Below are 13,547 nucleotides of genomic sequence, written 5' to 3'. Positions count from 1 at the left end.
TCTCTTTTCTATCCTAATGGCTTGGACAGAAAGGGCCCAGAGGTCTGAGAGGGGCGAAACATAAACTATTTCCCTCAGCCCAAACTAAGTATAGTGGGCAAAAGGGTTTTGGACAGGCGAGATGTGCCTAGCACACCTTCCTCCAAAGAAGCCGCCCTTTTTTTTTTTTTTTTTTCTCCTAATGTGGAACATTGAAAAATTAATCCCTGCCTTTTGTCACCTAGTAGTTATGGATTGAATGATGTCTTTTAACCCTTTTTGCCAAATCTGTTGCCCCCAGAACACAACAAGGATGCCAGCCTGTTAAACCAAGCACGCTGTTGTCCAGAGACAGCCAACTGACCTGTAGTCTGCACGATCCTTCCCCTTGTGGGAAGGCCACCCTCCCCTCCACACCCCCACTATTAGGGATTTCTGGACCCAAGGGTAGGTAGGACGACGACCATGTCCAGCTTGAAGCAGCTAGAGGAGCTTGAGACCTTCGCCCATTGTCCTTTACAAGATTACAAAGGGTCTTAATATCTGAGAGGGAGGGATAGTTATTTTTTACGAACCATGGGTATGGACTTGGGGGGGCATTGCTGGGGGAGGGAGATACTGGGTGGAGGGGAGTAAAGGGGAGAAAATTGGAACTATTGTAACAATATAATCAATAAAGAAAATCTGGGGGGAAAAAAATGGAGACAATATAAAAAAAATAAATAAATAAAATAAAATAAAAGGAAAAGACCCCAGGAGTAGATTTCTTACAACTTATGCCTGTGTAAGTTACTTTCGAATAATGTCTTCTCGGGGCCTCCCATCTCACACACCTCAGGTCCTTGGGGAAAATGCAGTATCTGTAGAGAACTTAACTCCATATTGACAAATGCAGAAAAGCTGGCATCTTTAGGACACGTAAAATCTAGCAAACATGATCCAAGGTTTATAATCAGGGGATAATTTAGCAATTTCCCGAATCAAAGAATAATATCTTTAAACTCTGCCAGTCCAAAGGGATAAACTTCACCTCTCAGAGACTGGATCATTTTGCAATGGGGCATGTGGGAGAATGTTAACAATAACCACGAAACTGCTGGCAAAGTCTCAGAGGGCCATTTTGGCCAATTTAATTTTTAATCAGTGCCTATTGAATTCATAATTATTCACAATGCAACAAAGCAATTGCATAAGGCAGAACACTTGAAGGCAGAAGATGTTGATCAACTTATTATTTTATGTGCTGAGAAGGCAAAAGGCATCCCACTGTCTGAGGACAGATATCAGCCTGGGAATCCAGAGAGCCAGTCCTGAGCTACCCGCAAGTGGCTGAATAAGCTAGAGAGTTGGAGAAAATCAGAGGTTTTTCAGGGTGCTTTTAGACCTGGAGCATTGTCAAATAAAGTATCTATACATAGAAACAAATACAATCAGAGCTTCTCTGGTTAAAGGCCTGTTGGGACAGTCCCCACTCCTGACCTTTATGTGTCCTGGGGGCACCTAGGAGACACCAAGCCTCCCTAGCACGCTGCAGGGCACCATGGGAATTCCATTGCCCTAGATATTCTCCAAATCAGCCAAACCTCCTATGATTTATGTGAGTTAAAGTGTTTTCAGTTCTGTTTATGGAACACATTTTAAAGTCTTCTACATACGGATGGATCTCTATTTTCCTCTGAAAGACTTTCTCTTCTTCAAATGTCCAAGAGACCCCAACCCCCACCCCAACATAAGGTACTGTACAGGTAATTCATTGAGAAATTCTTTCTCTATTTTGCTAATTAGCACCCTGCTCTGCCTTGGAACAGATGGTATCATCTTTGGTAAAGTAATGCCTCACAAAGGGGCATTTGGTCATCTACTGAGGATCCTTCTCAGTTCTGAGATAATTATATTTTCTTTAACAACATTTCAGTTTTTAACATGAAAGAAAAGATAATATGAAAGTTTAGAGGAAAACAGGATAATGTTTAGGGTAGATAAGAGAAAAAGTTGAATATTCTACTACAAAATTAGCCTGCTTTTATTCAGCCTCTTGTTGTAACCCTGGATGTGAAATAAATAATATTTGACGATGAGGTAAAGCAACTGAAAGTTTCCATTCCCTATCTGGGTGTGGTGGAGTGGAGACAGCTAACTACAGCTCACCCTCGGGCTGCCAATATTGTAGGGAAGTAGTTAAACAAGAAATAGAATTCGTGCATAACAAGCAGAACACTAGATGAGCATGGGAAGCTCATTTATCTGTGGCTGCAAGTTCAAGACAAACTTGAGAAAGAAGTAAAATTTTAGCTAAAGTCTAAAAAAATAAAATAAAATAGCGGTAATTTAAGACTCAGATATATTGACTATAATAGTAGCTATGAGTGAGGGTAAGTGTGGGTGGGAAAACTGTAAAATGTACGGTTTAGCTCTAAAATCATTTCCACTGAATGTTGGCTATGCCCTTCTCCCAATTCTGAAATGTCCCAAGGGTACCTCACACTCAGCATCTCTGCCCCAAACTAAGTATACCTCCTTCCCCCCACCACTGCTAAACCTGCTCCTTCTCTTGTATCCCTGTTTCTGGGAAAACCATCACCCTCCTCCCAGTTTACCCAAGACAGTTCTGCCTTCTCTTATACCCTCCAATTAATTGCCCAGTCCTGTTGGTACTTCTTCCCATATATCTCCTGTGCCTGTCCCTTTTCCTTTATCCACACTGTCACTCCCCTTTTCAGGTCAGCATCACCTCCCACTTGGATGACCTCATCGGCAACCAAAGTGATTTCCCTGGTTACAGTGCTTCCCGATTCTAGTACATTTTATAAACTGTGGCCACAGTGATCTTTCCAAAACATGAAGCTGACCTTGTCATTCACCTCCTTAACATCTTTCCCATGCCTATTAAGTTAAAGCTAAATCACTTTAATATGGCATATTAGACCTCTCGGTGTCTCACAATTCTCCTCCTTGCAACCTGTGGTATGCTGCAATAAACTATTTGTTTCTTACTTGGGCCACTTTCTCTCCTGAAGATATTTGATCTAGAAAAGCTCACTTTTGTTCCTCTTATCCTGGAGCTAATTCCTGTGTATCTTCAGATTGCAATTTATTCATCACTTCCTCCAGAAGACCTCCCTGAACTCCTGAGCATCTTTTTAGGATGTTCCTGCTATATGCTTCTTCCAGCAGTAATCTCTACCTCTCCAATCATCCCCAGTAGCATAATGTGCCATAACTGCTTGAGTAAATGTCCATTTCTTCACCTAGACTGTAAGCTCTTTGAGGGCAGGAACCATGCCTGTGATTATCATCACTGAATTACCAGTGCCTAGGGGAGGGCCTGGCATATGAAAGAGATCGACATATAGAAATTAAATAGAATGAACTCGTCAGCATCCCTAGAAACTGAGGAGCCATTTTGTTTCTCTTCAGCCTTATGAGGTTATTTCAGGGCTTTTCATCCATTCCTGAACAAGTCTTTCAATGGCTGCTTTTTGCCTTTGAAATAACGTTTAACATTTAATCTTGCAATGATTCATAAGGCTCATTGGCCTACTTTTCCAGGCTCATCTCCATTCCTTTTCTGAAATGGAATCTATGCGTGGGTTTTCTCAAGGTCACTTGAACCTATCGCTCCTTGCTACCTCTACATTGTCACACTCGTCTCTGTACCTGTCATACCTGGACATTTACTACTTGCTCTTTTTGACTCAACCCAAGGGCTATCTCCTCTCAGAACCCTAATCTACCAAGCCTTCCTCCTCCTACTGGCAACAGAATTGGGTATTGGTTTTCTGAGTGTTAGAGTCCCCTATGCAGTCTTCTCCATAGTGTTTGAATTTTGGTATTCTTCTCTTATAAAATCATAACTTCCTGAGGGCAAAGAGAAGAATCTTATTCATCTGCATATTCACTTCATCTAACACAGTACCTGATATAAAAGGCACTCAAAACCCTTTAAATAAATGATTTTCCTTTAAACAAATCATGTATTTTTCCTTTAAAAAATATAGAGAGTAAGGACCAAAAGAAACAAAAGGAATAAGCAAACGCTAATAATTTTTTTTAGCCAAATTGATACAAACTGCTCACATAATTCTCATGATGATCCACAGGGGCACCTCCTGCCAGGACGGTACCCTTAACTCAACCCAGGGAGGAGGGTAGACACTGTCTTTAGCTTTATCTGTGTAGCATTTTTTCCATCTGCTTTCAATTGTACTTTAAGAATATTGCTTTCAGTATAGAAGTGTTCAAATCATACATGTTCATAAAATATTCATCTCAGTCTGACAGAGTCTAGAAATTTTTCAGTTCTACAATTACTGCAGACCGCGGCTGCACACCAAGACATTTGCATTACAGGGTACAACTGCTTCCTATTTTCTTCTTTAGTTTGATTTTGTCAGATCTGTGCAGAGAAAAGTATTAATAGAATATTATCTGAGAAGATATAACACCTTATAGCCAATAATTCTAGAATAATCAGAATTTTTAAAAAATTTTGTGGTTCTTTTAGAAAATGTCAGTTTCTTAGTAGACAATCAAACAAAGACTGCCAGTGCTTTGTAGATAACACGCTAGACATCTCCCTTAGAGCAGTGCGGCCTCTGTAGCCCAACTCATTTTATCTTGGAGCAACTAGCGATCTACTAATGGAATCCTCTCAGGTACTGGTTGATCTCCATGGGTATTTAACAATATAATCCAAATTTCTATAGATGTCAGAAAGTGGAAGAGATCCTGTTCAACCACATGTGTAGATATTCAAACAAATTTAGACATAATTCTCCTCCACCCTGGATTTAATTCTTGATGTGTATTCAGATTCTTTTCACACACCAACGCACCCACCTATGACGTTGTCTATAAATAATCCCTTCCTCCGCAGCCTGGTTTGAAACTCTAATTAGGGTTAGTTGTCATTTGCGCTTTTCCCAAAGGCAAAGTTACAGAACACTAAAGCATTTATTTCACTAACATTGCCCCCGTGTGCCTGTTCTAAAAAACTCTTAGTGGCGGGGGCGTGGCGGGGGGGGATGTGGAGCCAACCTGTCCCATGGAGTGGAGGTCAGGTCAGATCACATACTAGAAACTGAAAGCTCAGCTTCAGAAGCATGTCTGAAACTGCAGCATGCTGTGTGTGTGTTGGGGGGGGGGGGGCGTGTTTTGCAGGATCTTTACAAAGGGTAAACAATAACAGGCATTAGAATTGGGGTTCTCTTGAGGGTGAGGCTAAGGTCATGGCTCAGTGTGTGTGCATGTGTGTGTGTTGGGTGTGATGCATAGGTTGGGAGAGATCATAAAGCTATTCTGATGGCTGGGGAAGGAGGTATAAAATCTGCATTAAGATGTGTTCAAAGGAAAGCATTTTGTAATGTTTCCACTCTTGAGCTGGGAACAAAATTACTGGGTTAGGAGGGCAAATGATGGAGAAAGGAGAGCAGAAGCAAAGACAACAATATGGCCCTGTCGCAGAGTGCTGAAATTTTCCCAAAGGCTTGGATGCCTGGAGATGACCAAGTTTGACAGCTGAACTTGGAATGGGAGAACAGAATAGATAGCTATAGATTTTCTGGCTCTCTTGATCAGCTGCCCTCATATTACATTTAAGACTCCCTTGGTACTTATACCCTGGACAACCCTCCGAGTATTCGTATTCTTTCCTTAACTCTAAGTCTCCTTGAGGGGATGACATTCAAGCTAGCTTGATCTGATCAAACAGAGCACACTGAGCCACATGGCTTAATTAGAAGGTCAGCTCCTTAATTCGATTGTAAATTACCTGAGGGTATGGACTGCATCTTACACCTCTTTTGTTGTTGACCATTCTAGGAGCAGGCTTTCAATAGAAGAATGTTGTGATTAATGTAAAAAAAGGGCAGATTATGATAATAACAATTATTATATTATTATATAGTGCTCATTTTGTGACAGAAATTGTTCTAAGTGTGCTATATGAATTAATTTACTTAATTCTCACACTGACCAAATGATGTAGTGCTATTATTACTTTTGTTTTACAGAGAATGCTGGGGCACAGAGAGGTTAAGTAACTTGCCCAAGGCCACAGAGTTATGAGGGGTAGAGTCGGGGTTCAAATCTAGAGAGTGTGGCTCTAGCGTTAATACTTTTAGTCAACCCATGATTCAGCTTCTTAACAGACATGTGTGATTCCTGAATTCCTTGTGGCTTTTGTGTGACTGGGAATGGCAATGGGGAAATCTAGGAAAGTGATGAGCCTTCTTAGGAGGGAAATCTACTAATGGGAACAACAAAGTCTTAGCCTCTTTTTATTTCTTACTGTGACCACCCGGAGGCAAAAAAATAAAAAGAAAACAACAACAACAGACTATTCCCACTAAAAACCATTTTGGTCCCACAAGGTTTTTTTTTCCTTGATTGGGTCAGCCCTGGTAGACTCAGTTTTGTCCCTGGTTTTCTACAGCCTCAAATCCAGTAGTAGGGTGGGTTTGTTTCAGGGCTAACTCATGGATCATGCTATCCTCAAAGTGAAGCCAACCTAAACTTCTTGTTCTATAGCGTGTTTTACACCCTTTTGAGTCCCCAAATCTCTTTTAGATGCACCAGATGTGATCCAACCTCTAGAAGCAGAATTTGAGTAATGATCCCTTCATCCTGCCCCCACAGTGGGAAGTGAGTGTGAGGACACAGGAAAACAGCTATAGAAATCACCAAGGGCCAAAGGCAGAACTACATAGGAAAGAGAGAGGGTTTCAGAAGAGGATGATCATCAGCAAGATGAGAACAGAGGAGCACCTGGGAATTGGAGAGCAGTGAAGAGCATCTGAGCAAGGGTTCACACTGGAAAGGGAGTGGCCCAGGTACAGGCTAGGTCAGTGGAAGGAAGGTGAAGACAGGGACAAGAAATGAGAGCAGGTTGAGACTGTAGCCAGATAGGAAACACGAGAAGCTCACATCTGACAAGGGATGAAGGAAGACAGAAATGATGTGCGGAGAAAGAATTGTTCCTAGGATAGAAATTACACCAGAGTTCAGCTTTTGACTCTTTCAACCACTTCAACTCTGCCTCAGAATTCTCATTTCTAATGAGGCTCAGTGATAAGCCTTATCATGAAGTACAGGAATATTATGCAAAATAACAAGAAGTGGATTGGAAAATGTTCAGGTTGCTTTGTATGATTACACAAGGTGAACTTAACCAATCTATTCAGTTTAGCTTTGGTTATAATTGAAAAAAATGGTGTCTGTGAGTTGTTTTCCCAACATTTTTATTCTCTGGTTCCATGCATTAAATTATTTACTCAACAGTCACCAATGACCAAGCTGCTACCCTGTACTAGGATTTAGGATTAAAAAGAGAAATAAATCACACTCTCTATGTGCAAGTTGTTCACAGACGATGTGGAAGACATACCTAAAAATAACAATGAGTTGAGAAGTGCTATGATAAAGATATTTAAAAAGCATTACTGAGGGGCAGGAGAGGTAGTCCCCCAGCCATTTCCCAAATATACCCCCATTCTTTAGCATAGTTAATTACAACTGGAAAGCCACCTTCACAATCCTGATCCTCAAGCCACAGCCCTTGACATTTTGACCATTCTTCAAATCCCATGTCAAATGCCATTTTTTCAGCAAAGTGGTTTCTAATCTTAAAATTTGGAATTAATTATTCCATTCTCTGTGCTTCTGTAATACTTTATATTTCTGTTTATCCCAATTAGTTTTTAAAAAAAATATTTATAGTGTATGAATATATATATATATATCATTAGACTGTAAGCTCCTCTGACAGCAGGGTTGAGGCGTAATTCATCCTTGGGTTTCCCACAGGCCTGAGCCTGGAGGCTTCTCAAATTGTACTCAGGGCCTGTTCATTCAGAAAAACTAATCTATAATCCATTTTAGGATGCTAAAGTGAGACTATGCAGCTTCATTCTGGCAATTGTAAGTCCTTGTTTGCACATGCCAAAAATAATTGTTTGTTTTGAAGAGGCATAAAAGAAACGGCCTTTAGACCTAAAATAACTCAATCATTCTTACCATCTCTTTCTACATGTGAACAAAGAACAGGCAAAAAACTAACAAACAAAACAAAACAAAAAACAAAAAACCAAAAACCAAAAACCAAAACAACCCCTCAAATTGATCAAAGAATTTTCAATTTGAAAATAACCTTAGATTTCATTTAATCCAACATCTTAATTAAAAGAGATTTGTATATTTCTTTGATATCACACAGACAGAATCATCAATATCAAATTTTGAGACCCTTAAGTTTAAGGGTCTTTCAAATAGACCAAATAGTTTACCTTTAATAAAAAGAAGGGGAAAAACATAATAAAAAATAGCACCCAAATGTAAAAAGAAAAGGAATTTATTGAAAAGCTATGAGCATGATAGAAAAAATGTCCCTATCAGTCCATTTGTCCATTAAGAATATCATGCTTTCACTAACATCAGCAAAAATATTTGTAGAGTTTGAAGCTTTTTTTTAAGTTTAAAAATCTGACTCTTGCAATTTCCAGATCCTTTACTCTTAGGGTCTCTAATCATTCTATGCAGTTGGCAATGAAATATGTTTGGGTGATACTGATCATTAACAGGTGTTCTTAGCAGTTGTGGAAGTAAAATAATACATCAAGGCTTTGTGGAGAGGTACATACTCACACATGTTCTCTTCCATCATGACTTAGGCAAATGCAGCAGATGCACTCAACTCTGACATAGTTTATTCGAACCTAGGTCTGCTATTACTGCCAAAACGCCCTGCCCTTTCCCAATCCATTCCCCTGTCACTGCTGCCCCAGCCCCATCCTGACAGATCTGACATATTCTTATGCCCTAGGTCGTCACATGCGAGCACAAAATAGGTCTAAGCACTAAATTTAAAACTTACTGGGTTCAAATTCTAAAATTCTATTTAGTATTCCAACTGTAAACATGGAAATATATGTATATACAGGGGTAGGCAAAAGTAGGGTTACAGTTATAATACACATAAATAATAATACAAGAATAAACTCTGTTTCACATACAACTGCAAATGTACTTTTTGAAGATATATAAGTTGTACATATGTATATCTATCTGTCTATCTATCTCTTCACAGTGATATACAAGCACTCAGATAAAAACCACTTAGTTTTGGGGCATGGGAAATGGGAAAGGAAGGTATGGGGGGAATAAATGGTGATGAATGAGACTTGACTTGGGGTGGTGAACACGCAATACATTATATAGATAATGTATTATAGAATTGTACACCAAAACCTATATCATTATATTAACCAATGTCACCCCAATAAATTCCAAAAAAATGTTAAAAGAAGACCACTTAGTTTAAAAAATTATTTCATTTGCTGCAGAGGATATTCTGTGAAAACTGGTTTTCAATTAGAGACTACTCCCTGCCTTCCATACACCAGTGTTCTGCACTTCCCAAGGTCCCCTTAAGGGCACAAGGACAGTGCATGGGTTTTGGAGCAAGCTACACAGAAGCTTAAATATTAGTTCTGCTATTTACTATTTGAGAAAATTAACCTCACTGAACAATAATTTCCTTATTTCTATAATGAGGATATTAATACCTACTTTGGAGCTAATGTATGCTAGTGTGTGCTGCATGGTAGTGCTCAGTGAACATTAGCTATAATGAAGGTGATGATGAGGGGGAAGAAGAAGAGAGGAAAGGGTAGGGAGGTGGTACATCCTGTATATCTTAGCAAGACTTGGAAGAATGTAACTGCTACCATTTAGCCAGGGAATATTAAGCTTGAGGTAGGGGAAAGGGAACTTCGGATGGGGCAGGGGTGCGAGAGAGGTAGCTAGCACTTATTATGTCATTTTCCCATCTTCAGCTTATATATACATATACTTCCACTACTGGGAAAAGGACACTTACAGTAGTAAATTCAGCATCTTTTGAACAGTCAAGGTCTTTTTTTTTCCTTAGAAGGACCAAACTTTAATAAGCAGGGTGAACAAATTCCTGTGTCCTGCCTGGTGGCTAATCATTGAATTTCCAGTTACAGCAGTAGGTCCTGGCTGCTTGCAACCCCTGGCAATTCTAGTTACTGTGAGATAGCCTATAGATTGCAGGACAAATGCCCAGCTCTTTTCTGAAGTCCTGGTGTTAAAGTGCACTGCCAAGCCACAGGCAGAGCTGCTGCTGCTCTGGTCTGAATTGTCCAAAGTACAACAGGAAGGAGGAAGTCCCAGCCTACTTTGGACATGTCCTGAATGACAGAGCCATTTAGGGCTGCCTAAGATGCCATTCAGTTTGCAAACACCCACTACCTACCTGCTGTACCACTTGACAAAACAATCCATCAGAATGTCTGGTGACACGACAAATGACATGTTGAAAGAGGCCTGTGCATCATTCCAGTGATGACTCCACAGGAATCAATTAAACAAGGAAAAGATCTGTTCTGAAGCATGACCATCTGGTACTTCCCAAGGAGCTACAGTCAATGGCTGATAAAGCACAAATGATCATGACTATAAAGATTTAGCAGCGCTCTCCTTGCTCAAAAGCAGCCAGAGTTCATGAGGACAATGAATCTGGAAGACCTCCAAAATTAGAGGTGAGGAAGGAAAAGGCTGCATCTGAAACCAGCACTATTCTTCCTCATGCATAGAAAGCAAAGATCTGGGGTTGCATGAGGTCATCTTTTAGCCACTCCAAAGGCAGACTGTTCCCAGGAATGCTCGGGAGTTTGTCTGGTAGTCTAGGGGTGAAGTCAGTTGTTATGTCTCCAGGTGACAGAAAGGACTGGCAGTAGTCCATCCTCTGCTTCTAGGAGTGCTTTCCAAGTACCAGCATCTAGGACTCTGTCCAGCACACGAAGCCAAGAACATTGTAGTCCAAATGTCCTTTCCTAGAAACCATGTTTTTACTAGTTTTTGAGTGGATGGAAGAGGACCATTTAACAAATCTAATGAGGGTGATGTCAAGTTATGAAACCTCCAGGAGAGAGAGAGAGAGAGAGCAGCTGGAGCAGAAATGCTTTTCAAGGTTGTGGGTCAACACCAGCCAGGCAGACACCTGTATATATAGAAATGGCTTCAAACACCACCACCTCATCACACCTAATGACTGCCTGTGACAAGCACTTGCATTCTCTATTTCTAGCTTTTCCAACAACAAAAATATGTGTCTTTATACTTAGTCCTGGTTCTGAACTATTCTTTAATGCTAATCTGTTTTTTTTTTTTTTTTTTTCAGTATGAGGTCAGATAAGTTAGAAAGGGAATACTTTTCAGTTTTAATTTTGATCCAGATCTAAGATTAGTGACTTTTTATTCCTTACCCCTTTTCTGTAAGTGATTCTAGTAAATGCATCCCTCACATACTCTGGTTCCAACATTAAGGCTAATATTCTTAAAATAAGGCTATCAAATAAAACCAAACCAAAACAAAAAGACACAAACAGTAACACACACACACACTGGTGCTTCCATTTTCCTGAGTCCCCCTTTCGAACCATGCAGTGTACTTAAATCTCTTTAGAGAAGCTGCTCTAGTGTTAAATAATGTTAAATAAAGTTTTTGGTTTGGAAATAAAAAGAGGTTTAGTTCAGGTCACTGACAATTATTTTCTCAGCACAAAAGAAAAGCAACCCAGCCCATTACCAACACTACAATGGCAGAAGCAAATACAGTGGAAACGAGTAGAAATAGAAGAATACCTGGGATTGCCAGATGGGAAAGGGGGACGTTGTGGAGGTGAGGGGTCAGCGAGGCCATCCAGTCAGCATTGCAGATCTCCGATGATGTCTTTGTCCCGCTGAGGTTGGGGGAACAGATGCTCCCCATCCCGAGTTTCCTCCTTACCTTCCTAACTGCTAGCATCCCTTTTAGTCAGGCAACAAACTGTCTAGGCTCAGACCAGTGCCACTCACTCGGTGATCATCATTGCCCGGGCCCTCTAGACATTTCAGGGCCACTTTTGTCACGCCAGTCTTGCCAAAAGGCCCTTCTGCCTGGGAAGACGGGGAAAATTGGTGGTATCCTGCTCCCCTGCACCCGCAGTCCCCTCCCTCTCCGGCCCGGCCTCTGTTCCACTCCTTTAAGCTGCTCAGTCTGGGCTCCGTTAAACTTCTTACGTTCTTCTCTGGAGCTCGGAGAAGGCAGGAGCTAGATAAATCTTACAGTGAATGAATGCCCGAAGACCAGCCACGCCCGGAGCCACTCTCAAGACAGGTGCCTACTCAGCATACAGACACGCCGGTGGATCTATACACATGTGAGCACCGGGACGCACCATCATCAGCCTGATTTAGGCTTCTAGGTATGTCACTGGGCTAGCACGTAGGCTGGGCCTGCTTCCTATCCTTCCTCTAGCTTCTCGGCACACACTTCCCCTGCCCCGGGCTTCCTGAATGCGCTCAGAAGTGCAAACCGCTGCGTTCGGACTCCCGGCGGCCCCGCCGCGCACTGCCGGGCAGATTTGCCGGGCTAGGAGGCCAGTGATTGGCCGCCGGCGGAGAGCGCTCCGATTGGCCCGCGGCCTCTGCCCCTCAAGCCGCTCCCGCCCCCCTCACCCGGTCGTAGTCCCCTCCCTCCGTTACTCCGGCCTTCCAGTGGGCAGACGGTCGCCGCTGCAGGAGCTTGCAACCTGGCGTGAGCTGGTTCTCGGACAGGTCTTCTTTCCTCGGGCCTTCGTGCAGCTCGCACTAGATGTTAAACGCGACCATAAATGTTTGTTTCGCCTCCACACACGCAATGACAATTACACAGAAAGTATTACATTTACAATAAACCACAACGGCAGCAGAAATACAAGAGGTGAAGAAGATGAGAAAAGGGCTGTATCTTACAATCGCACAAGGTCAAAAATGGTTTGTATTTTAACGGTTACATAATTAAGATTTATATACACACCTACTCCCATTTTACAGAGGAGGAAATAGTGATACTTTACATTTGCATTGTCCTGTTTTTTTGAAACTTATTCCAAATTCTTTGTCCCATTAAGTTGCCCCATAAGGCAGGGAGGGTTTCTGGTATGATCCCCTTTTCATAGATGAAAATGGACGTCTGGGGGCATTCAGGGAGCAGCTGTTCAGGTGGTAGCACTGTTTCGAAATTCCATTTTGGAATGAGGTTTGTAGGCACTCAAACTCATTTCCCCACTTTCTGTAATGTTCCTTACTCCTTCAAATGGTACTTTTTTTTTTTTTATGGTGGTAAACTGTAAGATCTCTCATGATATGAGAACTTTGCACACGGATAATCATAGGAACATCTTGGCAAACTGGCAAATCAGGAAAACACTCCCCCTTGCCACTCCGCCCGGTCTGCTGCTCCTTGCTGACTCAGTAGGGGCTAATAGGAGAAAGAAATAGTAGCCCTTGCTAAGAGAAGACTGTAGGTTCATATAGGGATCTGTGGATCAGCTGACATTTAATCACCCACCTTATCACCAACGTAACTCCAGAGCAGGCCCCAGATACCTTTCCACAGGAATAACTGCACATCGCTACCTTTGGACATCCTTACTAAAATTTCCTCTTCCAGGCTATTCTTAACATTCACAAAAGCCTGCTTTTCAGCCTTTTGAGCTGCATAATATTACCAAGAGTTTTTTATT

General features: G+C 41.5%; 1 protein-coding gene across 1 annotated transcript in view; it reads right to left on the bottom strand.

Moving 5' to 3' along the window:
* PLCXD2 (phosphatidylinositol specific phospholipase C X domain containing 2) overlaps positions 1–12,375 on the bottom strand; it is a 46,804-nt gene extending 34,429 nt beyond the window's left edge. The window contains exon 1 of the mRNA XM_090276401.1: positions 11,644–12,375. Coding sequence (XP_090132527.1) covers positions 11,644–11,806 — 163 coding nt within the window. The 5' untranslated portion in view covers positions 11,807–12,375. The remainder of the gene's footprint in view (positions 1–11,643) is intronic.
* Positions 12,376–13,547: the final 1,172 nt, after the last annotated feature.

Source organism: Furipterus horrens, unplaced genomic scaffold (assembly GCF_987537825.1).
Source record: "Furipterus horrens unplaced genomic scaffold, mFurHor1.1.pri manual_scaffold_1, whole genome shotgun sequence".
NCBI classification, from domain to species: Eukaryota; Metazoa; Chordata; class Mammalia; order Chiroptera; family Furipteridae; genus Furipterus; species Furipterus horrens.
This window is presented reverse-complemented; position numbering and strand designations above follow the sequence as displayed.